At 41.3% G+C, this 27,818-nt stretch overlaps 1 protein-coding gene across 2 annotated transcripts in view; it reads left to right on the top strand.

The window, feature by feature from the left end:
• The window catches only part of KCNQ5 (potassium voltage-gated channel subfamily Q member 5), a 408,684-nt gene that overhangs the window by 291,065 nt on the left and 89,801 nt on the right, over positions 1 to 27,818 (top strand). For both annotated transcript variants that reach the window (XM_070733060.1, XM_070733061.1), the window contains exon 3: positions 24,666 to 24,792. In XM_070733060.1, coding sequence (XP_070589161.1) covers positions 24,666 to 24,792 — 127 coding nt within the window. The remainder of the gene's footprint in view (positions 1 to 24,665; positions 24,793 to 27,818) is intronic.

Here is a 27,818-nt window from a genome sequence, read left to right on the forward strand (position 1 = left end):
GTAGTAACTTGGCGGCCTGGTTTGATAGAACAGGCAGTCACCCAGGCCTGCCACGCCTCCGAATAGGCTCTCTCATCTTGCTTTTTGCTTCTGCGTATGCATAGCAGCTATGTTTTGCTTCTTCACATGCGCAGAAGCTCGCTTTTTAGCACTGTGCATGTGCCGCCCACATGGCGCACCACTGAGCGAACCAACAGCGAGGTAAGCCAGAGATTACCCCTGCTCATGACCCCAGTATTTATTGCGACAGAGGCGGAATGAGAACGCAGACACAAAGAGTTGGAAGAAATGGGTCACTTTATTATTTAACATATTAAAATAGCTGGTTATTAACTAATAATCAGGACCTGCAAAGGCAATCATAAAACGGGGCGGAAATTCCTGATGGTAAACATTCCTGGGCAACTATGGACGTAGATCCTTGCCGATCAACCCATCACCATGTTCTAGGCCATGCCCACAAAGCATATAGGAGGGGCTCACCTTCCAATCGCCATCCGAGAATAGGGTTAGGTGAGTCCCAAGGGCATCCCCCCTCCAATTGCTCAGGCAGGTTGCTGCCCGGAGTTCCTGGCGAGGGGCCACCCATCACCTCCCAAAAGATGTCCTAAAGGAGAATGCGTAATTGCTACTGCTGCCCATTTCCGCCCCTTACCTGCCAAAACCCCAGTGACCAAAGGGATGAGCCAATTGTAACCAGTTTGAAACTAAAGTGCGCTGCACCCCCTAACCAGTCCATCCTCGCTCTCCAGTGTGAAGGAGGTGAAAAAACAGCTGCAACAAAGGTTGAAACTCTAAAAAAATCCTACTTGGCCCGTGAAAAGGCGACCCCTAGAAGCACACTACAAAATAGAGGAGGGCGGGCGGGTGTTTGGTCGGGAGAAATGACAGCCAGGGCGAAAAGGAGGAGCCCTCTCTGCACAGCCCTATTTATAGGGCTCACAGAGCATGCCCTCAGCTGTCAAAAGTAGCTTTGGGTAGTTGCCTAGGCTTTGCTGCATCGCCCTTTGTCGGGCAGGTAAGCATGCCCCCGGATGTCAAGTTAGCTTCGGTCGGTTGCCTGGCAACCAGCCAAAGCACAAGAATGGCTGCTATGTTGCCTGCTGCCAGGCGAGCAGCCACGCCCCCTGGCCCAGCCGAATCCTTGGCCGGTTGCCAGGAGCAACAGGGAGATTGCACGCTATCTCGCATGATTTCTCCATGCCGGCAGCAAAGCCGGAAGCCACGTTTTCTCCCCCTGCCCCGTCACAACTCCAGCCAGCTGTTTAATCGGCTGGCTGTTCATTTCTGCAGATTAACCTAGGTTAACATGAAGTTTTAATTATTACTAATATTAATTAATGGGAAAACTCATTATAATTTTAATATTAAAATTACTAAAGAAATATTATTGCTCAATCCACCAGACAAGCAAAACAATTTAATCCATTTGATTGCTTTGAGTATTCAAAAGAAAACATCAAGTATAAAGAACATACTGCTAAGAAAATGAGTACTTTAATGTCTTATTAGTTTAAATGATACATTTAAACATATTCTTAAAGAGATATGTTCTCTTAGATTTTGGTCTTTAATGGCAATTATCACATTAATTGCCACAGAAATTAAGAACTCTCTCTCTCCGTATGTTAATGTGTGCAACCCAAGAGCTTTGTTTTAACACAGCAGCTATGATTTATTCATACGTCAAAGAACTATGGGAGCTTTAGAAATATTGTACTTTGTTCCGAAATCTGTAGTTGTTAATTATGTCTTAAGCAGGCAATTTGATTATTGGAATTATCCTAGGACAACTTCACTTTAATCCCCAGAATTTGTGAACAGGAAAGCAAAGGTAAGATGGGAGAGAAAATAGATCAGCGCTGAATATGAACATGCAATCAAGTTGAAAATTTTCCATTTCACATTTTCTGCTACAGCATCTCAGGTTCAGAAGCAGATCTGTCCGAGAGCAGGGGTGAATATGTCCATATTTGGCCCATGACTATGCCATGCCAGGCCAAGGAAGTAGGCAAACAAATAAAAAAGCTTACTTTGTGTTCTGTCGGGCTCTCTGGAAGACTCCTCCAAAAATTCACAGGTGCAAATTTCAGACACGCACACATTTGAAAATTCAAAACAATGTTCTTTATAATGAAAGGTCACTTAAACTAAGCCCTCCTTTGGTATAGCAAAGAGCACTGTCTCCAAACAAACTGGTAGTTTGTACAAGTCCCTTATCAGTTCTGTGATACTTAGCTTGCAGCTGTGAGGCAATTCACAGTCCTTCTTCTTTCACAAAGTGAAACACACTTTGCTCTGGTTTAGTTTCAAAGCGGGGGGAAAATCAGCACACAAAAGGTCAAAGTCAGTAAAGCAGTCACAAAACACAACGATCAGATAATCCTCCACAATGGCCAAGCCCACAGGCTGCTATTTATAGCAGCCTCACTAATTACCACAGCCCCAACCAACCACAGGTGGCCTCATTTTCTTTGATAATAATCTCTCAGTTGTTGTTGCCTATGCATCGCTCTCCGCATGCGTGGCTGTATCATTAACTCTTGTTCCGAATCCAAGGAGCTAGATAATTGATCTCCTTCTGAGCTGTCTGCCACACTCTCCTCCTCCCTGTCACTCATGTCTTCTTGGTCAGAGGAGCCTTCATCAGCAGATTCCACCGGGGGCAAAACAGGCCTGCAGCATGTGGATGTCTCCTCCACGTCCACAGTCCTTGGGGCAGGAGCTGGGCCAGAGCTAACCACAACACTTTGGTCTGGCTGAAATGTAGATTTAATTAATATTAGATTACTTAAAACAATTGACAAGATTTCTCACGTTAAAGATGACAATTTTGTAGCAATTTATAAATAAACATTTCAGAAGTCAGCACAGGTTAGTCACCTCTGTTCTGGAAAACAGGCAGTGCCCTCAGCTATGAGATGTTGGTTGAATTCCTATCAATTGCACCCATTCATGGTTTCTTTTAAGACTTATTAAAAAAGATCAGTTGCCCTGGCTTTCTGCATTGTACTAAGCCATGAGGAATATTTTAGGAGGAGTAGGTTCACATATTGTGAGAAAATAAAATCTATCATTAGCATTACAGTTTAGCATTACAATATTAATCTCCTCAATTCCTAATTCTCTTTCTCATGCAATTGTTTGATAATAAAGGCATCTCGCCATGACACATAAAGCCATGATTGGCAGCTCTCTTGTTAGTTTATTAAAACTAGAATTGTCCTCAGATGATACGGGGAACAAAAAGCTTTCTTTAATTTCCTGTTACTTATGGTACAGTAGCAAACATCATCATCATTATTCCCAGTATTATGCATGACATCCTGCTTCCTCACATAACTGTACCAAAACCATTGATCATATAATTAAAAGTAACATGGCATCTTACAGACAGAGGCAGTATTGATACATGAGTGAACAGTGAATAATTATTCCAGGCAGAATCAGCAGCAAATACAATGGAATTCCTTAAAATGGTAAGAGAAAATTCTGTTTCCTTTATCTTCCTTTGCATATAATGCCATCCTAAATATTGAGAAGATCTTTAGAGCAAGTCTCTTAAAGTACCGTACTTTGCTGCTAGCAACAAAGAAGTACTTTATGCCTGTTCTATTTCATGACTTCATTGAATAGCATCCAATAGATTAAAAATTCTGACCTTTCGAATGGATTGGAGTAGAGCAAAGGATAACATTTGTAATTGTTGGGTAGATCGTATTAGTGTGCTATTTGAAAGCAATAGACATAGCACTTGGATTTATATACCGCTTTACAGGGCTTTGCAATCCTCTCTAAGCGGTTTACAGAGTCAGTAAATTTCCCCCAACAATTTGGGTCCTTATTGATGCAACATACCCTCCTCTGCGTAGCAAATTTATTAGCATAGGCCTTTTTGTAAAACTATACCTGTTTGGTGAACAAAGCTGGCAAATTCCATCAGCAAAACCCAACAAGGATTTCAGAAAGATGTTTCCAATGGTAGTAGGATAAAAACATAATTTTGAAAAGTGTAAAAGTAAAGTCCCAGGTAAAGTTCCCCACCTCTGGATGGGTTCTATTGCTTCAAATGGAACCAGCTAGATTTTTTGTAGTTCTTCTCCATCTCTTGCATAGACCATAACAACTTGCAAGCCATAACTTTGGGGTCAGCAGTTAGACAGTTGCCATGAAACATTAAAATAGAAGAAAAGAATAAAAAGAGACCTGAGGCCTTCAAATGCAACCCTCTGCTTAGGCAGCAAACCCTATACCCGTGATGGCAAACCTATGGCACACATGCCACAGGTGACACAGAGAGCCGTCTCTGCAGGCATGCAAGCCATCGCCCCAGCACAGCTCTACCACATGTGCACATGCCTCCCACTGCATGTTTGGGGGGTCATGTGCGCATGTGCATGGGGTACACATCGGGGTCGCATGCACATGCACTAGGATGTGCATGCACTGGTGGTAGAGCAGTTGCATGCAAGGGACGTGTGCACTTGCATGGGAGGATGCAATGAGTTGCATGCTTGGGTGGGGCACACACGCATATGTGCAGGGCAAAACCATGTGCAAATGTGCAGGGGCAAGGGGTACGCATGCACGGGGGTCACACAAACATGTGCGAGGGGTGGATCATAGACCAGGGGTTGCATGCATGGGGGACGGGCACAGAGGGGGTGCGCATTGCATTATGGGTGCTTTAGGCACACGTGAACAAAAAGGTTAGCTGCGCTATCACTGCCATCACTGCCCTATACCATTTCAGACAAATGGCTGTCCAATTTCTTCTTTAAAACTTCCAGTGCTGGAGCATTCACAACTTCTGGAGGCAAGCTGTTCCACTGATTATATTAAACCAAGCATTATTGGTCATTTATTTGCAGGATTCTCTAAGTTTTGCTATCCATAAAGAAGCATCTGTGCAACACTTTAACCTGAAGGCAAAAAAGGTACATCAGGCCTTAGCAATTTGTCCAAATGTATCCTATGCCATACAAGGCAGCACATACGCTACATCTATTAGCATTGATCTCTTTTATTTATTTATTATTTGGATTTGTATGCCGCCCCTCTCCGAAGACTCGGGGCGGCTCACAACAAGTGGAACAAATCATAAATAATCCGACAAATTTAAAATATTTGAAGATTTAAAAAACCCCATATACTAACAGACACACACACAAGCATACCATGTATAAATTAAACATGCCCAGGGGGAGATGTTTCAGTTCCCCCATGCCTGACGGCAAAGGTGGGTTTTAAGGAGTTTACGGAAGGCAGGAAGAGTAGGGGCAGTTCTAATCTCTGGGGGGAGTTGGTTCCAGAGGGCCGGTGCCGCCACAGAGAAGGCTCTTCCCCTGGGGCCCGCCAACCGACATTGTTTAGTTGACGGGACCCGGAGAAGGCCCACTCTGTGGGACCTAATCGGTCACTGGGATTCGTGCGGCAGGAGGCGGTCTCGGAGATACCGCCTATTCTGAGATGTTTGGAAAATAGCAACTCACTAAATAATATTTTCTCATTTCCTTGCCACCTAAGAAACCTTATTAAATATCAGAACATCTTCATTTCAAATTGAATTTAACTAATTAACTAATTTCAAACAAAATTTTCATAGTTTATATGTTGATATGTAAACATTTTCTATTTGGGGTAGTTATTTGACATTTTACTTCTTTTACAAGGGCTTAGTGTTATCAGATGAAGTGGATTAACTCCTTTTTTTAACCCCCTCAAGTGACATTCTATCCATAGTGCTTCACATCCTACTTTATATAAAAAGATTGTGACATGTGCAGTAGAGCTTTTGCTATTGTGAAGCTTAACAGATTGTATAATTAAATCCACATTTATTTGCATATGAATAAAACAATAGCTGTCAAGAAAGAACCACTCATTTTTAATATGCTGCTGTTTCACAGCAAGCTCCATATTTTGTAGGAGAAAAGAAGGAATCCTTCTGAGATAAAGGCTGTATGTTTTGTAATACTTTTTTTGTTTTTCAGTACAATAATATTCATTTGTGATATGGGTGACCATCAGTGATGGGCTCCTACAGGTACGGTCAGGTACGCAGAACCGGTAGAAAAATTTTGAATTTTTTTTCCCCTTCTGTGCTCTGGGTATGTTTTTCATATCCCAGTAAATGAAGTTGACTGTGTATAATTTTAGAAGAGCTCTGTGTGTGTGTATGCATGTGTATGTGTGCATACAGATACAGTTTATACAGTAGATAATGTATATTTTTGTGTGCTTGTGTGTAATACGTATGTACGCATATGGCATATATACATAGATTTAATTGGTAAATTTTGGATGTTCAGTAATAGTCAATAGATAGAGAAATTGTATCTCTTTGAGGCAAGGAGAGGCCAGGCACCCTAACACAAATCCTTGATATGAGTGAATCAAGTTGGCCACCTTTAAGCCAGTCACATGACCTTAAAGCCACCACCACCCCCGATCACATAATCGTCAAGCCACTCCCACCTGGCCTATATGTACTTTTTAAAATTTCTTGAGACCTGGCTGTTCTGATATAGTCAAGTATAAGTTAAAATAACTTAATTTGTGGCTTTGTAATGATTGCTTTAATTATTATGATATGACGGGAATGAACAAATCTAGGCTTGAACTAGGTTTTATATTAACAAATTTATTCAGTAGGAAATCTGTGCAAGCATAGATGTTTACATTTGGATCTCAGCTTTTATTATTTCTTTAGCCAGAAGGCATTCAAAAGGTACTTAGAAACTTATTCTCCATGCTGATAATCACCTATATAATCCTACATTGGCACAGGGGCAGATCCTTTTTAGGCATGCTTGTCCCTAGTTGTTTCTGCTCATTATACCAAATCCAACAGGATGGAGATGCAGTATCATTTAACAGGGCCTGGAGTGAAGGCTTCGCTGTGGTGACTTAATTTATGAAACATCATTGCCACTCCCTGGGACTTAAGTTGTTGTAATCCTCTTAGTCTTCCACAAGCTTTAAAGACATTGCTTTTCCTTCAAGCAATAGGACTGGGATGTTAGGTGAGACCCAGTTGGTTTGTCTACCTGTTATTGATTTGCAAGATGGAAAGGATTATTTGGACTTCAGGGTCATAGTTAAGGTGACCAGACGTCCCGCTTTTGGTGGGACAGTCCCGCTTTTTAACAATTTGTCCCGCGTCCCCCAGAGTTTTTGAAAAGTCTCAATTTTTGGAAAGAATGCACGACAAGCATGGGAACTTCTCCCACCACCGAGAGAAAGGAAGCGCTTTATTCGCTGTGGGCAGTCCAGAGCGAATAAAACACTGCCTTTCTCTGGGCGCTGGGAGAGGAAATAAACTTATTTATCCCAGGGCAATCCAGAGAGAATAAAACGCTTCCTTTCTCTGGGCGCTGGGAGAAAAGGAGGCGCTTTATTCACTCTGGATGGTTCAAGAATCAAGACACCACCTCCACCACCCGTCAATGGTGTCCTGCTTTACCAATATTAAAATCTGATCATATTAGTCATTGTATTTGATTGTTTGTCATAATTATTTTATAACTATTTTGGGGTGTTGTTGCTGTTGTATGTCAAAATGGTGTCCACATAAATTGTTTAAATAAATTAATACTTTTACCATCAACTATTTGAAGGATCTACTCATCTTCAATTGCATGCATGTATAGAAACCTCCCACTTTACCACTGTAGAAAAAGCCTGTCTCGTTAATCTAAAGTTAGTCATTACCTAATGATATGTTCTAGTTCCTTAGCCTATGAGAGTGATAACCTTTAATACTTTCTACTAATAGCCAGCAAATGGTTGATTAGCTCAGAATGTGGACGCAACCACTGTGATATATAAACTATTATTTATGCTAAAGCATTCTATGTGAACTAGTACACCTTAATTAGTTTAAGAAACCTATGTTTAAAATAAATTTTGAATAACATGATAAGTGAACTAAGCCTATATATGTTGTGAATCTCAATGTTTAAAACAGAGAAAGAAAGAAAAAGGTACCAAACCAAGATACCATCTCCAGGGCAAAAGTAAACCTCTACCTGATTAATTTTCCTGAAGATGTTGTTTGAAATAAACAGCCACTTGAAGGCATATAGCAGTAGTAATTTGTTTTTATTTTACACTATTACAATCCATACAACATATGGCAGCTCACAGTAATCAAATAATAATAATAATATAACTATAAAAGAAACAATTACAATGAAAGAATGAAGTTAATAAACCCAGCTTGTAAAATAAAACAGCAGAAGCCCGCATTTAAGATCTTAAGCAATTGTTTAAAAATTCTGAATATCGCTGCATAAATATGATAGTTCATTTGGAAAAATTAGCCTTCTGTTGTAAATGAACTTTAATACTCATTTAACTCTCAAGAAGGGGCCATTTTTAGTACTAAAAGGATTTTAGTTGGAATCATATATTAGCTGGAACCATATACAGTATTCTACTACATTGTGTGTTACAGTTTACAAGTTATAAAGGCTAGATAACTCAGGGGTGGGTTCTTCCCGGTTCAGACCAGATCACTTGAACTTCTAGTGACCTGCTGGTGATGTCAGGATGGCATCACAGGCCCGGTTCAGTCGGTGCCGGTCCATGGGCACTGCCATCTTTTGGGGGGGGGGGGTGTTGGATGAATGTTTTACTGTTTGGACGTTGTTTCATCTGTTGCTGCTTGAAAAAGGGCTCTCCCACCCCCCACCCCGCCCCTGGGTTTAACCTGACCTTTATTCCTTCACCCGAAGCACAGCTGATCAGCTCCTCTGCTGTGTTTCGGGCTAATTCCAGATACTGAGCATGTGCAGAAGCCAAATTGCTCTGTTCAAGCAGGAGTCCTTACATCATTTCAGGCAGATGGTTCCTTCAATTTCTTCTTGGAAGTTCTCAAGTGTTGGAGCTTTCACAACCTCCATAAGCAAGCTGTTCCACTGGTTGATCGCTCTCACTGTCAGAAAGTTTGTCCTTATAGCTTAATGTGTTCCAGGAATGTTATTTGCTTATTACTAACAAAAACTGTGCTTAAGCTTAACACAAAAATGAGGTGATGCAACAAATAAACTCCAAAAGGTGGACTATATAGTCAGAGGTGCTACTTTTGGTTAGCTTGATAGAAATAGTGTTTTTTTTTAAATAGACTATAAGTATGAATAATTTATGGGAGGAAAAAGTGGGAGATCACTTTCTTTGCCAAAAATTCTTCATTTCTAATGCTTCTCCACTTATCTGGTATGATAATCTCCATTCTGAATGACTAACAAATGAAACAGCTGAAATAAGCTGAAACAGAACAGCTTTATTCTGGACAAGGAAATGTTTTACCTGCCAAATAATATATACATCTTCTTACCCTGTTTCTCTGACAAAGTGCTTAATAAGCTTTTTTTCAAGTACTTTGCGGTAGTTATCTCATGAACTTTTAATCATTTCAAGACAGTTTAAAGTAATTATAATATCTCAGAAGTTGTTTCCAAGTCATTGCTTCTTATCTTGGCTGTTATTTGCATTTCTAACATATCCTATTGTGATGGCTGGGAACACTATCAATATTTTAAAATAAAAACATCCAGTTTTTCAACCCATCATTAGAAGTGGGTTGCAGGGGAAGGAATCACCTTTATCTGTCTCTGAGTTGTGCATTCACATGCCAGTCTTAGAAGCATAAAAACAGCCCTGTAGTATTATATGAAACTACCACATAATTGTCAAGTTATGATAAGCAAGAATCTAAGAGTTCCAGGGAGTTTGAATTGGTGTGCCATGCAAACCTTAGATTGATGCAAATAAAAGTAAGAGTGTTAAAAGTTCTGATAGCTTTTATTAGAATGTTCCACCAGCAACTGAGACAGAACTAAGAGCCAGTGATTTAGTCAAAGGCCCACAGAGTTCAAAGGTAATTTTGCTTGCCTTGTAAATTATACCAGCCCTGAAGACTGCTAACTTGAAGACGTTGGAGACAGGATTCCCCAGAGGAGGAGTCCAAGCTAATCTATAGGTCAGAGGCCAAAGAATTGCACAGAAGTGGTTCATAGTCAATCTGAAAATCTAAACACAGAGCAAGGAGGCAAGAGAAATTTGGAACAGGTTTGGGGCAAGATCCTATGTCTAGAATACATGTTTCTATAGCCAGAGTTTATTTATTTATTTATTTATTTATTTATTTATTAATCAGATTTGTATGCCGCCCCTCTCTGTAGACTCGGGGCGGCTAACAGCAATAATAATACAATGTAAACAAATCTAATATTTAAGTTAATTTAAAAAAGAACCCCAATTTAAGAAACCAATCATACATACTGACATACCATGCATAAATTTTATAAGCCTAGGGGGAAGGGAAAGTCTCAATTCCCCGATGCCTGACGACAGAGGTGGGTTTTTAGGAGCTTACGAAAGGCAAGGAGGGTGGGGGCAACTCTGATATCTGGGGGGAGTTGGTTCCAAAGGGTCAGGGCTGCCACAGAAGGCTCTTCCCCTGGGTCCCACCAAACGACATTGTTTTGTTGACGGGACCCGGAGAAGGCCAACTCTGTGAGACCTAACTGGGATTCGTGCGGTAGAAGGCGGTCCCGGAGATATTCTGGTCCGGTGCCATGAAACGCTGTTGATATATAATTAGAGGAGTTAATACCCCTTCATCTCAAGAAGCCATGCCAGTGATGTAGCAGCAATGGGCAACAGAGTCAAAACAAAGTTAAAAGTGGACGGGAGCAACACTGGCAGCTGGAAAGTTGGGGAGGACAGCACTGCAACAATAATACTACCCAAAGGAGATTAAAAGAGCTATATCACCAGGGATGACAGAAAACCCCAAGAAAAGGCAGGGGGCAAAGAGAATATAGGATTCTTAGCTAAAGCATTACTGCAAGAGACCAACCCAACCCCCCAACCCCAACCCAATATAATATAGAAAATAAAAGGATGGAAGCAAAAATAGAACTCTAGGATCAAGAAATAAAAAGCAGACTGAGCTGTAGAAAAAAGGGTTATAATAATAGATCATAATTAAGAATGTTTGACATCAAATAAAATCATAATGGTTAGAGGATAGTGGATAATGCCCAGCAATGGGATAAAAGAGAAGAAAGATACAGCTGTTTAATTGGCTATTATAAAGTCAACTTTGGTTTTTATGCCTTTATGATTATAATACATTTTCCCTAAAAGAATTGGTCTGCGTCCTACCTTCCCCTGAACTATCCCTAACAATGTTTAAATAACAGAAATTTGGAATGCTTCTGAAACAGAGACACTGGTAAGGCCCAGAAATACAGGCTTAAGTGGAAATTAACTGTTTTAAGCTGAGCATGGCCAAAGTTCAGCTAAAATATTGTACCAAGTCAAGTTTAGCAACTGAGCATATTGTACTACAGTGATCCCCCGATCATTGCGAGGGTTCCGTTCCAGGACCCCTCGCAATGATCGGTTTTTAGCGAAGTAGCGCTGCGGAAGTAAAAACACCATCTGCCCATGCGCAGATGGTGTTTTTACTTCCGCCGCAGCAGCGAGGAGCCGAAGATTGGGGTTTCCCAACCGCCCACGCAAACTCCTCGCTGCCGCTCGCCCGCCCTTCGCCCACCCACGCCGTTCGCTCGCGCCGCTTCCCAGCTGAGTCCTGAAGCCAATTCGCTTCAGGACTCAGCTGGGAAGCGGCGCGAGCGAACGGCGTGGGCGGGCGAAGGGCGGGCGCGCGGTGGGCGCGCGGGCATGCAGGCAGCGGACAAGCCGTTCGCTCGTGGCGCTCGCTCGCGCCGCTCGCTCGCGCCGCTTCCCAGCTGAGTCCTGAAGCCAATTCGCTTCAGGACTCAGCTGGGAAGCCGCGCGGCTGTTTTAAAACGTCGCCGCCGGCATGGGGGGCTTCCTAGCAGCCCCCCAAACCCGGGTTCGGGGGGTGCTGGCAAGCCCCCCATGCCGGCGGTGACGTTTTAAAACAGCCGCGCGGCTTCCCAGCTGAGTCCTGAAGCAAACTTCCGTGTTTGGCTTCGGGACTCAGTTGGGAAGCCGTGCGGCTGTTTTAAAATGTCGCCGCCGGCATGGGGGGCTTCCTAGCAGCCCCCCAAACCCGGGTTGGGGGTCCGGGGGGTGCTGGCAAGCCCCCCATGCCGGCAGCGACGTTTTAAAACAGCCGCGCGGCTTCCCAACTGAGTCCCGAAGCCAAACGCGGAAGTTCGCTTCAGGACTCAGCTGGGAAGCCGCGTGGCTGTTTTAAAACGTCGCCGCCGGCATGGGGGGCTTGCCAGCACCCCCCCGAACCCGGGTGGCCGGGCGAGCAGCGAGCGAACGGCGGGTGGCCGGGCGAAGGGCGGGCGAGCGGCGGGCGAGCGGGTGCTGGGGGGGCTTCTCGCCCTCCCGGCAGCAAGAGGGGGAAGACCCAGGGAAGCCGCCCAGCAGCTGATCTGCCCGGCGCCATCTATGCATGCGTGGCCATAAAAAAAAGGCGCGCATGCGCAGATGGTGTTTTTACTTCTGGGTTGAAAAAAATGACTTATGACCGGTTTTCATGCCTACAACTGCTGCAGCATACCAATGGTCATGTGATCAAAGTTTGGGCTCTTGGCACCTGGCAGGTATTTATGATAGTTACATTGTCCCAGGGTCATGTGATCACCATTTGTAATCTCCTCAGCTGGCTTTCGACCCGCAAAGTCAATAAATAAAGCCAGATTTACTTAATGTCTGCATGATTCAGTTAACAACTTCAGTGGTTTACTTCATAACTGTGGCAAACAGGTTGTAAAATGGGGCAGAAACCAGCAATTGCCTTGCTTAGCAACAAAATGTTTGGGTTCAGTTATAGTCATAAGTCAAGAACTATCTTGTACCTTTATTCAGAGTCATATTCGCTCATCACAAAAAGTATGATGCACGAATTCATCCAACTAATTTTGAAACAGTCCAAGAAATTCTGATTCCAAAGGCAGAAAATCCAAATTGTGTCTCCATCTGGTTATTTAAAAAACTCACAAAATATAATACTTTATTGCTCTTTAATTATACCCAAATTTGCTGAAGACAGATTCATTATTCTGTTTAATTTTAGGGTCAGCCCTACAATAATTTCTTCTGTTGTCTGATCAAATAGATAATGCTAGGCTTTGAGGCATAAAAAAGCTAGCAAAGTCTTTACAACAGAAGAAAAAAATATGTTCATACTATACACAATGACTTTTTATTATCAAATCTGGGAGAAATCCTGCTACCAGTTGTCCTGCTCTAATAGAACGTTCAAGCTTCATGTAAAATAGGAGATTTGAAACTGGATATTTATAGACAAATTGTTCAAATAACTGACCTGCTGCCACCATCTAAATATTTGTATTAAAATTTACCTTCATATGTTCATCTAATGATTCCCATGTTTCAATCATGCGAGCCATTTAAGCAGGGTTGAATTTAGAGCTGTTTTGCTCTCGGGCCTCCAATAAAATCCAATTCCCAGAAAATCACTTCTTAGTAATAAAATCCACTCTTTATTTTTCAATCAAGCAAGGTACACAAATTGCAATGCAGAGTTTAAGTAGAATGAAGCAAACACATCTATCTCATTAAGAAACCAGCTTCGACTCCGGATCTGGGAAGCGTGGACAAAACTAAATCCTTGTCACATTCCTAGATAACTTTTTTCTTGTAAATCAAAACATAGTCAGAAGCTCACTGCCAACTTTTGCTAGCACAGGAACACCGCACAGCATGTCTGGGAGACAGAGACCATGATTTTTAGCATTTCTTTTCAGGCTTGCCACAGTTTCTCAGCTCTTCCACATAACGAATGCTGAAAGTCCGCACCCACTTTTCCCAGACACCTTCCTTTTTATAACCTGGAAGTGACACCACATCTCAAAGAATTAAGGCTGTGGATTAATACCTTTTACTTTGGATCGCCTCTCGCCTGCTAGCCATTCTTTGATAGCATGGGCTAATCCATGTAACTTCCACTAATATGTCTTCCCCACTATCTGATAGAGACCAATCTCCCATTGTTACATCAGCCCCCGCTGGCTCTCCTCAGTCACTGTCTGCCTCACTTTCGCTCTCATCTTCCTCTGGAAGCCCCCCTGGCCCAGGGTAACCTGAGGGGCATGATTCAGAATTAGGCATGACCTGAGGTGGACAAGGAGCACTCACAACAACAGCTGGTATATCAAACTGGATTTCATTGAGGGCTGCATCAGGTTTGTTTGACTTGGAGGGGGAGGGGGAGCATAGCTGGGTGGGCATGGCCAGCTTGATGTTAGTTGTTGAGGTTCCGCTATGATGGTTTCCTGCAGCCCTCTGCCAGCAGAAACAGAGCTGGGGGGGTAGATTCAGTTTAATGCCCTTGAATTTGACATGCCTGACATAGAGCATTGATTTGCTTTACCCACAGTGTTCTGTCGGGCTCTCTGGTAGACTCTTCTCAAAAATTCACAGGTACAAATTTCAGACACACACACGTTTGAAAATTCAAAACAATGTTCTTTATAATGAAAATTCATTTAAACTAAGCCCTCTTTTGGTATAGCAAAGAGCACTCGTCTCCAAACAAACTGGTAATTTGTACAAGTCCCTTATCAGTTCTGTGATACTTAGCTTGCAGCTGTGAGGCAATTCACAGTCCTTCTTCTTTCACAAAGTGAAACACACTTTGCTCTGGTTTAGTTTCAAAGCGGGGAAAAATCAGCACACAAAAGGTCAAAGTCAGGAAAGCAGTCACAAAACACAACGATCAGATAATCCTCCACAATGGCCAAACCCACAGGCTGCTATTTATAGCAGCCTCACTAATTACCACAGCCCCACCCAACCACAGGTGGCCTCATTTTCTTTGATAATAATCTCTCAGTTGTTGTTGCCTATGCATCGCTCTCCGCATGCGGGGCTGTATCATTAACTCTTGTTCTGAATCCAAGGAGGAGCTAGATAATTGATCTCCTTCTGAGCTGTCTGCCACACTCTTCTCCTCCCTGTCACTCGTGTCTTCTTGGTCAGAGGAGCCTTCATTAGCAGATTCCACCGGGGGCAAAAGAGGCCTGCAGCATGTGGATGTCTCCCCCACATCCACAGTCCTTGGGGCAGGAGCTGGGCCAGAGCTAACCACAACACACAGTAGGCTGTGGTTTGCTTTAACTTGTTTGTTAACTCATCCAGAATAGTTTGGTTCATGCATTGCCATGAGCAATAAACCATGGTTTAATCATTGAGTCACTAAAGCATAGTAAATTATATGACTTAATCAAGTATATTATCTTTCTTAGTAGCAAATGTATATGCTCTGGTAAAGCCAAGTATGGTAAATAACTATAGCCAGAAAAGAGGCTCCTTGTCTTTAACCTTGAAGTTATCAGTTTTGCTTAGATAACTCTACTCTAGGCCAAGTTTGAATCATTGTGAAATTCCACCAACCCATTTATTCATTTTAATGAACTAGGCTCACACAATCAGCTAAGCAAACCCTGTTTATGTACAATATAATTTAGTGTAGGAATCCACAGTTTCTCACACCAAGGATTTGGGGGTTTTAAGTATGAAGGTTTTAAACTAGAGATTCTCAAGCTCTGGTGCTGAGATCCTCTAAAATAATAAATTATATTCTGTGACATTCATTGATCTCTCATAAAATTATATAGATGAATTTTAAGTGTGCAAGCAAGCATGTTATCTTTACCAGAAGCTTCCCAAAGTGGCGAGTTGGTGACACACCTTCTTTCTAGCTCTGAAGATATCATCCAGGTCTTTACCACTCTTTCCTATCCAACCAACTATCACTTGATCTGTCATCTCTTTCTCTCTTGACTACACCAAGAGTCAGAGCCCTCCCTGCCTGTCTCTATTAACTACCCAGAGCTGGAAGTGTTTGATTTCACATCTTGGCACCATTGACACCTCCTGTAGTGATTTTCATTGAGCTTAGCATGCCAGGGAAGCCCAACTCTTGTACTAGTTTCCCATCCTAAATACAATCTCCAGTACAAATGGAGCAGATTGTTCAATATCACCTTCTCCTTCCCACTGTTTCTACATCAGGGTCCTGCCTTCTCTAAGAATCAGAGCTCCAAACAAATTGTTTCCTGTTCATTTGTCTTTCAGGTCTTCTGGTTACTCAGAATTTTTTTATCCTCTCTCAAATTTGCTCACAAACCTCTGAGTCTTAATCAGGGGTGGGTTCCAACTTACTTCATTGCTGGTTTGTTTCCTCCTGTGCCGCGTGGTCACACTCTATGGATGCGCGCATGTGCAGTGCAAAAAATCCTGAAAAAAATCCCCCCCCAAAAAAGAACTGAAAACAAAATGGTGCTGGAAACTCTGCTTCTGGGCATGCATTGAAGAAGAAGAAAAAATTTAATCCAAAAAACTTTAAAAATATTTTTTTTAAAAGATGGCCACGCCCACGGACCAGCACCGACCAATCCAGTTCAGTAATGTCATCATGACAGCACCAGTGGATCGCTACTGGTTCGGGGAAACTGAGATGAACCCACCTCTGGTTTTAATTCAGAGTTTGAGAGTACTTGCTTTAAGTGTGTATAAGGTTTAAAACACAAGTTCTTTATCTTCTAACTTGTAAAAAAAAGTAGCTGATGGATACAAAACATGTGGATGAATCATTTTCTTCCTAAAGACTCTAATGTATTTATCAAAACTAGTTTTTTTTTTAAAAAAAGGTTTATTTTCTGTTTGAAGGAGTTTATTTTTAAAAATGTCTTAGAATAAGATCTTGGAATATTCCAGAGAATATTCTTGTTTGTAGATGTAAATATACAGTATCAATCTAGTACAGTAGTACCTCTAGATACGAGTTTAATTCGTTCCAGAACGGAGCTCATATGTCGAACAACTTGTATCTGGAACAAATGGCTTTAGACTTTGTTTTTCCCCTTCGAGATAACCAAAAGCAAGGATTCTTGTGCCACCTAGTGGAAGCTCGGCTCATATCCCGAATTTGAGCTCAAGTGTGGAACAGAAATTTCGCTCCCGTCGTGGCTCGTAACTTGGAATACTCGCATGTGGAGCAGCTCGTATCTAGAGGTACTACTGTATTGATATACAGTAAGTACAGTATTACATAAATAGGTGGTTTAAAATTCCAATGATCTTATGGGGAAGGATCCAGCTTGTCGCAGAGAGGCTTCCCCGACAGTATGGCAGAGTAGTCTTTGTGAAGCCTGGTAACCAAGTTTGGTCCACAAAAACATGAGAAATATATAACATACAAGTAATAATAGTAGAGCTAAGCAACTATATGGTCACCTCAGTGTATAAACCACAACTAATATGCTGGTTCGGTTAAAAAGTGCTATTGCTAACATGTTGTAAGCCACCCTGCGTCTAAGGAGAAGGGTGGCATTAAACAAAAAATCAAATAAATAAATAAATAAATAATTGAGATCAAAGGTGACAAACTTAATACATTTAAGAAGGATAAAATAAATTTTGTTATTGGTGACTTTAATAGCCACAGTAGCATCTGGAGGTATCCCAATGACTATAGAAATGGAGAGCTCTTTTAAATGACAACAAATTAACCAGCATCATTTAACAGTGGAAGATGGTACAGGGGATATAATCCTGATTAGATCTTTGTGGGCAATATACTAAAGTAGTTGGCCCACCTATTCCAAATTTCCAGCATCAGCCAATTATGCGCCAGGTTACTGCTCTAGTTTGACCTCATAGTAAGTCCTTTGGACATAATTATAACTTTTAAAAAGCCGACTTGCTTAAATTTCAGCGACTATTGGACAGCGCTGTTATTCAATTAATACCTAAACCAAGCCATTATAAAAAAAAATTTGTGGAGGCTGTTAAAAAATGCTCCTGGCTATCAATTCCACGGGGCTGTAACACCAACTACATCCAAGGTTTTACAGCAAAAACAAAGGATAAATTGCAGAAGTATCTCACTCTTTTTGAGGCTGATCTTATGGTGGAGAACATAGTGAGTGCAGGCCAGCAGTTAATTATTGCTATAGCTGAAGCTAAGAGAAAAGGCTGGATTAAAACAATATGAACGTAAATAGCCACAAAGCGTGAAGATTGTTGAGTCATTCCCCAATTCACTCTAGAGATTATGCCAATATGACAACAGACCAAATAACCAGTCAGCTTCTGAATAGAATAGAATAGAATAGAATAGAAGTTTTATTGGCCAAGTATGATTGCACACAGAAGGAATTTGTCTTGGTGCAAATTCTCTCAGCGTACATAAAAGAAAAAGATACATTTGTCAAGAATCATGTGGTACAACACTTAATGATTGTCATAGGGGTCAAATAAGCAATGAAAAAGCAATCAATATTAATAAAAATCTTAGAATAGAAGCAACAACAATAAGAACGACAATACAGATCAAAGGCCACCAAAACACAAGATTATGATCAACAGAAATGAGGAGGATGAAACGACTAATTTATTGAGAGAGACTATATTTGATAACATCCATCTTGGGTATCTCTGGATCAGAAGAGTAAGCCACAGAAAGCTACTAGCTTGGATGACATCTTTTTTGAACAGATGAAGCAATTTGGACCAATGGCAAGACAGGGACTACTAGAAATGTTCAATGAATGGTTGGAATAATGACTGATGACTGGTGAAAGGCTAAAATTATAGCAGTTTTAAAATCAGGTAAAGAGGCCAATAACCCTAAGAACTACCATCCAATTTCTCTTTTTTTATTAATATTTTTATTGATTTTTATAATATAAAACACACACACAACATATAACATGTGCTCAGTGATCCCACCACCAGACAATCAATCATACCCCACCACCAGTTGGGAGTATCTTGTATAAATCATTGAAACCCAAGAGTGAAATGTTTCTTTACATATTATAGAGTGATTCCAACTTGTTTCTTATAGCTTGGTCTCGGATCCTACTCGCCATATATCGTCTTACCTTGTCCCATCGCCCCATCAGCTGTTGCAAATCAGTTTCATTAATCGAATTCATCCTTTTATCCATAATCTCGAATTGAATGTGGTCCACCATATACCTATACCAATTTTGCATTGTCCATTTTGTCGCATCTTTCCACCCCAAGACTATTACCGCCTGAGCGCTTTCTATTGCTGCTTGTTTTATTTCTCTGTATTCTCCCATCTCACTACTTTTTACTAATACTGCCATTTCCTTAGTAATCGTCCATCTTATATTTAATATCCTATTAATATCCTCTTGCACTTTTTGCCAAAAGTTCTGCACCACTGGGCATTCCCAGAGCATCCAATTTCTCTCTTGTGCCATACCTACAAAATCTTGCCCTCCCCAAAAGTTGCACCAAACAGCTCCTGCATTTGGAATCCATCAAAGATGGACGTAACAGAAATCATATTCAGAGATCTCACAGACATATATGATACCATCAGTCTTAGACGACTGAAGCAGAAAGTTTATATGGCTAAAGATTTTAAACTTACAAATATTATTAGGCATCTGCTTCAGAACCACATGTTTTTTGTGGAGTTCCAGAGGAGGTGAAATAGATGGAGGAATCAAATGAATAGTGTGTTAATAGTGTGTAGAATAGTCAAATTCTTTTTAATATTTACACCAATGATTAGCCGCTCCCTGTAGATACTTACAACTATATGTATGCTGATGATCGAGCAATGGCCGTACAGGAAAGAACATTTGAGGAGATTGAACAACCTTTAACTGAAGCCCTGATAGAGCTGGATCGATACTATTGTGATAACCAGTTAAGGCCAAATCCAACAGAAATTTCATGAGAAGAGTATTTCACTCCTCTATTCACAATAGAAACCCTTATGCCACCAGGCTTGAAATGTTGGGCTTGGACAATCTGGAACTGCGCCGCCTGCAGACTGATCAAAGCATAGTACACAAAATTGTCTGCTACAACCTCTTACCTGTCAACAACTTCTTCAGCTTCAACCTCAATAATACACAGGCAAACAATCGATACAAACTCAAGGTCAACTACTCCAGACTCAATTGCAGAAAATATGACTTCAGCAAGGGAGTGGTCAATGACTGGAATGTTCTACCTGACCCTGTTGTTACATCCTCAAACCCTCATAACTTTAACCTTGAACTGTCTACCATGGACCTCATCCCATTCCTAAGAGGTCTGTAATGGGGCATACATAAGCGCACCAGCGTGCCTACTGTCCCTGTCCTACTGTCCCCATTTATTTGTATTCATTTCCTTCATTCATGTCCATGTTAATATTTATACCTGCTATCTTATACATGTTTGACAAATAAATAAATAATCAATCAATCAATCAATCAATCTCCGGGACCGCCTTCTGCCACACGAATCCCAGTGATCGATTAGGTCCCACAGAGTGGGCCTTCTCCGGGTCCCTTCAACTAAACAATGTTGTTTGGCGGGACCCAGGGGAAGAGCCTTCTCTGTGGCGGCCCCGGCCTTCTGGAACCAACTCCCCCCAGAGATTAGAATTGCCCCCACCCTCCTCGCCTTTCGTAAGCTCCTTAAAACCCACCTCTGCCGTCAAGCATGGGGGAACTGAGATATTCTTTCCCCCTAGGCCTCTACAATTTATGCATGGTATGTCTGTATGTATGTCTGGTTTTATAATAAGGGTTTTTAGTTGTTTTAATATTGGATTGTTACATGCTGTTTTTATCACTGTTCTTAGCCGCCCCGAGTCCACGGAGAGGGGCGGCATACAAATCAAATCAAATAAATAAATACATACATACATACATACATACATACATACATACATACATACATAAATAGTCTACGGAGAGGGGCGGCATACAAATCTAATAAATAAATAAATAAAATAAAATTCAGACATGACCTTTCTATCTTTGCAAATTAGCCAGGAAGCTGTACATTATAAGGAAAAGGATATTATTGGACCATTGCTGCCGCCGTAAATAATACGAGGTAACTCTAGGTAGGGGCCCTAACAGGACTAAAATGAAGGTCAGTGGACAAAATAACATCCTTCGAAAATTTATGAGCTCTACCTAGGGTGCCAAACCAAGAGTCCGTAAAACAATAGCTTTAGCTCTTTGATGCTTGGCAGGCGAATATGCCTGCCCAGTCTGGTATACCGTACATACTCGAGTATAAGTTGCTCCGACTATAAGTCGAGGCACCTACTTTTGCCACAAAAACTGGGAAAATTTATAAACCCCTGTATAAGTCGAGGGTGGAAATTGCAGCGGCTACTGGTAACTTATAAAAATGGAAACCAATAAAATTACATCAATTGAGGCATCAGTAGATTAAATGTTTTAGAATATTTATTTCAAAGAAAGCCAGTAAACTAGCTCTGTAAGTTTAAAAGAGGGTAAACAGGTATATATCCCCCCAAGGCAGGTATAGGCAAAAAAATGCAAATACCTAGGTACTTACCTCAATCCCCTGCTCCTGCTGGTTTGGGTTAGGGTTAGGATACTTGATCTCTCCTTGCCTCAAAGAGATACAATTTCCCTCTATATTTACTATTACTGAACATCCAAAATATACTTAATTCTATGTATATATGCCATATGTGTAAATAAATATTACACACAGGCACACAAAAATATACTGTAAATTATCTACTATATATACTGTATGTGTATATACAGAGAGAGAAAGAGAGAGAGCTCTTGTAAAATTATATATGGTACATTCAACCTCACTTACTGTAATAGGAAAAACAAACCCAGAGTCCACTTTCTGCCACACAGTTAACCATAACCAGAACATTACACATGTCTTCAGATGTACCGGTACTTTCCTAGCTTGCACATCACTGTTAGAGCTAGGAAATGTCATGGATTGAGTAAAATGTGGTGATTCTCACTTAACAATGCTTTTGCTTAACAACAAATTACAGAGTCAATACTGTATTGTTTTTTTATTTAAGGTTACAAAGCAAATGAAGAATCATTTTGAGTATTCTTTAAAATTTCTTCAGTGGGATCCATAGTTAATCTGGCAAAAGATTTTTCACCTGGCAAAACTTTATATTGCTGACATTAGGCACAGCCAGACAGATGTCTTAAAAGGCAAACAAACTGTCAAAAAAGTATGTTTTTTAAAAATATAATATTTTGGTTGTTGAATTTAATTCTGCCTTGGCGCGGGGCAGCCCCGCAGATGAGTGGCTGGCGAGGACCACGCATTCCCATCTTTGTGTCCGCTGGGATTAAAGGAAAGTTTAGGGACCCCCGCCCCTTGGAGAAATGCCTCGGTGGTGACATTCTGAGCGTTTTTGCCTCCCCACTCCAAAAACCCCACTTCTCGGCAGCTTGCCGAGGCTGAGAGGAGAGTGATTTTAAAAGGCACTCTCAGCTTGGGGTTTTCTCCCCGCTGAAATGTTTCTCTCGCCACTGACAAATTGCTCGCCCGCCGCCCTCAACACCCGCTTTGTCCTCGACCCGGCAGAAGAAAACCGCGTCCTTTCCTGTCGCTCTCTTCCCGAGAGGTGGGGTGGGGGGGTATTGAGAAGACAGAAGCAAGAATCCATCCCCCCCCACACACACCAGCTTTTTTTCCCTCTAGCGCGGCATTGGAGTGGTTGGCTGGCTATTTTGCTTGCGGGGAGAGGGGGGGAAAGCTGGTAAAGTGGGGGTGGTGGATTCTTGCTTCTATCTTCTCGCCCCCCGCCCCCCCACCTCACTGGCTTAGGAATATTGTTGCCTCCCACAGCCACTTCCCCACGCGCTTCGGATGTTCCTGCCTCTCCTACAGTGAAGACAGGCGGCACCTTCCCGAAGCACTCAGCTAAGCAGTTGGGGGAAGGGCTGGCCATTTGCCGCCTCTCTCCGCTGTAGGAGAGGCAGGCACAACCAAAGCAATGTTCCAAAGCGGTCTCCGGGAAGCGACCGAGGGAAAGGCAGTCGTCTGCCTTTCCTTCAGCTCTAAAGAAGCGGCAACTACCCTGCCTTCCCCCAGCTGGTTAACCGAGCGCTTCAAGTTAACCGGCTGGGGGAAGGCGGGGCATTTGCCTCCTCTTTCGAGCTGAAGGAAAAGCAGACGACTGCCTTTCCCTCGGTCGCTTCCCGGAGACCGCTTTGGAACATTGCTTTGGTTGCTCCTGCCTCTCCTACAGTGGAGAGAAGTGGCAAATGGCCCAGCCCTTCCCCCAGCGGCTTCACCGAGCGCTTCGGGAAGGTGCCGCCTGTCTTCGCTGTAAGAAAGGCAGGCGCATCCGAAGCGTGTGGATGGAACCAATGGATGGAACCAATGGAGTGTCACGCTGTATATTGGCAGCCCCTCAGAGACATTTAGTAATGAAACAGTTAACAAGTGTGTCTTATTGGATCCTCCTCTTGTGTCTTTTTCTTTTCTCTCTTTCTCTTTTTCTTCTTCTTAACCTCCATGATGTAAGAAGCATATGTTCTCCTATCCCTCGAAACAGTCTTTTATTTGTTTTATCTCTGTTTTTTTTTAATAAATATTTTGTTTTTTTTTTAAATGATTAAGACTTCTGTCCATCAACCTCTGGAGTTAAGGTCCTAACAGATCTTAATTCCTATGACATGGAGGACATAGCATTGGGGCTGGTGAAAGCTGGGAAGTATGGAAATTGTTGAATAGATTACACATGAGTACAAGATGGCAAGCCCTTCATGGCACCGGACCAGATTACCTCAGGGACCGCCTTCTGCTGCACGAATCCCAGCGACCAGTTAGGTCCCACAGAGTGGGTCTTCTCCGGGTCCCGTCAACCAAACAATGTCGCTTGGCGGGGCCCAGAGGAAGAGCCTTCTCTGTGGCGGCCCCAGCCCTCTGGAACCATCTCTCCCCAGAGATTAGAATTGCCCCCACCCTCCTTGCCTTTCTAAAGCTGCTTAAAACCCACCTCTGCCGCCAGGCATGGGGGAACTGAGATACACTTCCCTCTAGACCTTTACAATTTTATGCATGGTATGTCTGTATGTATGATTGGTTTTTATATAATGGGTTTTTAACTGTTTTTAGTATTGGATTATTTTATATTCTGTTTTATTGCTGTTGTTAGCCGCCCCGAGTCTGCGGAGAGGGGCGGCATACAAATCCAATAAATAAATAAATAAAATAAATAAAGATTCAGAGACACTCTGAACAAATAGCACCCTTGGCGATTGTGGTGACATGCACACAGGAGTGGGCTGCTAGCCAGAATGCTAAATTGGGCTTGCCGCCATGACTTGTGAGTGCTAGCAGGGCCAGCGTGATTTTGCTTCTAAACCTGTGGAGGTAGCAAAATCGCGCACGGAGCTGCAGATTTTTTTTTGTTTCCGCACATGCCGAAACACTGGCGCACCTGCGGCTCCATGCCTCCATGTGCGATTTTGCTACCTCCACCGGTGCAGAAGCAAAATCGCGCTGGCCCTGCTAGCACTCACGACCCACCGCAGAGAGGCCAATTTAGCGTTTCAGCTAGCAGCCCACCCCTGCATGCAGACACCACATATGTATACCTGATCAATGCACATTTAGGGATCTCGTGGCGGCATGACAGAATGCAATTCATGTTACTAGTTTCTGAGCAAGTTCTATTTAACTTGTATTTTATATTTTATTCCATTTAGTAGGCCTTGTTTTAATTGTGATGCTTCTGACATGAAGAAACGAACAAACGGAGAAGGATAAATGCTGTAAATATAAATATTGCTTCAAGATTAACAAACGGTGTAGGAATGATGTATTAATTCCTTTGCTTCTGTTTTCTCGGCTGACTTCACCAGCTGCCTCTTTTTTTCATTTCCTCCTAGGAATCAGTGATGATCGTTGTCTTTGGTTTGGAATTTATCATACGCATCTGGTCAGCTGGCTGCTGTTGTAGATATCGTGGATGGCAAGGAAGACTGCGATTTGCAAGGAAACCTTTCTGTGTAATAGGTGAGTTGTTCAAGTATGACTAATTTCATTTGAAAAACAGTGCTGTTATAGCTAGAAAAAGAGCCAGTTTCATATAGTGGTTAATCCATCAGAGTAGAGTAGAAAGGAGGAGGGCATTAATTCCACTCCCACCTTAAGCACAAGGCCTGCTATATGATCTTCAACTGGTCACACTCTCTCAGCCCTAGAAAAAAAGACAAGGGCAAACCACTTCCAAAAACCTTACCAAGTAAACTTGGAGTTTATTTGGAGTTTACAGGAGTCAAGACTGACTCAAAGGCATTTTAAAAAACCCAAATTGTACTTAGATATCACAGGATTTTGTTTGCTAATATTTGGAATCGAATTCTAGGTTATATTTGACTGGTTCCATTTTGAGAAAAAAAGGTTTTGCACGTTCTGCTTTTGCTAGTGTTGTCGAGAAATTGCAGTCAATTCATATATAAATAAAATCAAAAGGTTTCATATACTGCATTCAGTTTTGGTCACCATGATGCAAAAAGATGTTGAGACTCTAGAAATAGCACAGAGAAGAGCAACAAAGATAATTAGGGGACTGGAAGCTAAAACATATGAAGAATGGTTGCAGGGAATGGGTATGTCTAGGTTAATGAAAAGAAGGACCCGGGGAGACATGATAGCAATGTTCTAGTATCTCAGGGGTTGCTACAAAGAGGGAGTCAACCGATTTTTCAAAGCACCTGAGGGTAGAACAAGAAGCAATGGGTGAAAACTGAACAAGGAGAGAAGTAACTTAGAACTAAGGAGAAATTTCCTGACAGAACAATTAATCTGTGGGACAGCTTGCCTCCAGAAGTTTTGAATGCTCCAGCACCATATGTCTTTAAGAAAATGTTGGATAACCATTTGTCTGAAGTGGTGTAGGGTTTCCTGCCTAAGCACGGGGTTGGACTAGAAGACCTCCAAGGTCCCTTCCAATTCTGTTATTCTATTCTACTCTACTCTATTCTACTCTAATTTTTCTTGCTTTATTTGAAGTATGAATCATTTAATCAATTCTCATCAGTGTGATTGCTATCAAGGAACAAATATATAATCACAAATATATATTAGATTTATCATAATTAACCCTTAAATTTATCAGTGAAAAAATATACAGTAGTACTATTTATTATATGACCCTCTCATCTTTCTTCAGAAACTCAATCTGGAACCCCCTCTTTCATTTGCCCTTACTGCCCTATAAAATAGGTTGGGTTAAAAGAAAGGGATTAGCACCAAGACTTCTCAAGAGCTTCCATGACTTACATTGCATTGGAACCTGGTCTTTGCAGTGGAAGTTCAGCCACTGATTCTTACCTCATAATAGTCTATGAGTCTGTCAAGAAGGGTGGCATAGAAATCTAATCTAATAAATAAAATAAATAAGTAAATAATGGTGCTTTAATGTGGTATTAAAATGGATAAATAAAATATGGTTAGGGTGCCAGATATGTCCCCATTTTTCCCATATAGACATAAAAACAATTTAACATATGAATCAGTTGCCTTTCTTGGAAAAATCCAAAAGGAGGAGGAGGAAAAGAAGGGGATGAAGGAAAAGGAGAAGAGGGAGGAGAGGAAGAGGAAGAAGAGGAACAACAACAACAAAAAACAACAATCTTTCAGCTACTGGACATTGCCTAGCTCCATTGCCGCTCAAATAAAAATTCTATAAATACCATTGTAAAGTTGGGAGAAGCTATCTCCTTTTTCACTATCAAGGAATAAATTATAATTTTATTATTGTGAGTTGCCCAGAATCATTGAGAGTTGTATTGTATCTTGGCATCTTCCCTCCATGTATATATATTTATCCAGTAGACTTACCCATTTCTTATTGTGACCTTACATGGTAGTAGAAAAAGAAGAAAAATATACCGGTAGGTCTTGCTATTCTGTTCATAGTACTCAATCTTGCTAGTAAAGAAAGACATGGTGCTTTTCATTATTGTAATATCTGAATTAGTCATTTAATAGCTGGATAACAATTCTATGGATGAAGTATTTTACATCTTTAGTCATTTTAATTCCCAAGCAGTTAACGCTTGAAAATTGTAATGCAAAGCCAGATAATTTGTGCATAGTTAACTGTGCAGCAATACAATTTATTTTTAACCTCTGCAAACTTTCAAAAAGCGGGGGGGGGGGGCTAATCTTCTAAAACTATTGCATTGCTTTAAGAAGATTGATTAAAAATATACCAATCACAGATTATTAGTATAGATTTTATGATCAATTGGTGTTTCTTTGCTCTATTGATTCTTTCTGAATATTCTAAGCAATGGCTATAATGATATTGTAACAACATTGAAAAAGAGTGGACAGTCATGATGTGTCCCTGTTTTATATCAACATATTTAGCATTGTAATTATTAAATTGAGTAGTGCTTCTTTTGCTGATAAATTAATACATTAAAATCATCTCCAAAATATGATATTGTTAATTAGACATAACCAATTGACTCTGTCAAAAGCCTTCATTGCACCTAGCAAAATAGCTGTTGAAAAGCTTTTCATGTTAAATACTGTACTGAGTACTAATTAGGAATGAAGCACTTTTAATCAAATGAAATCAGACCCACTTATGGGAGGATACTTTTCTGAATCATTGGCTAAGGAAAAGGGAGCATATTTTGAGCAGGACGAAGGATGTGGTGTTTCTAATCTTAAAAGTTTTAAGAGCAATTTTGTTCTATTTATTCTGCAAGTTACAATCTGTAACTTTCCTGTTTTTATAGATGATATTACTTTCTTCTTGTTATCAGCTTGCTTTTCCTTTTCACTTTCTTTTTTTTCATGAAGCTAATTAGGTTTTTATTGTTTTGTTTTGTTTTTAACCCTTTTTAAAACTCATACAGTATTTCACCAGGTTGTTGCTCTGTCTTCCCACCTTGGTAATATTCTTTCATGTTGCCTTCAGGCTTGTAGTTATGTAAGAGAAGACTGTCAAACTTTCTCATTTCAATTCAGTCTCAGTTTCTACAGATTATTCCTTCCAGTCACCCTTTTGAAATGTTATTTAT

The sequence above is a fragment of the Erythrolamprus reginae genome, chromosome 1, assembly GCF_031021105.1.
Source record: "Erythrolamprus reginae isolate rEryReg1 chromosome 1, rEryReg1.hap1, whole genome shotgun sequence".
Lineage (NCBI taxonomy): Eukaryota > Metazoa > Chordata > Lepidosauria > Squamata > Dipsadidae > Erythrolamprus > Erythrolamprus reginae.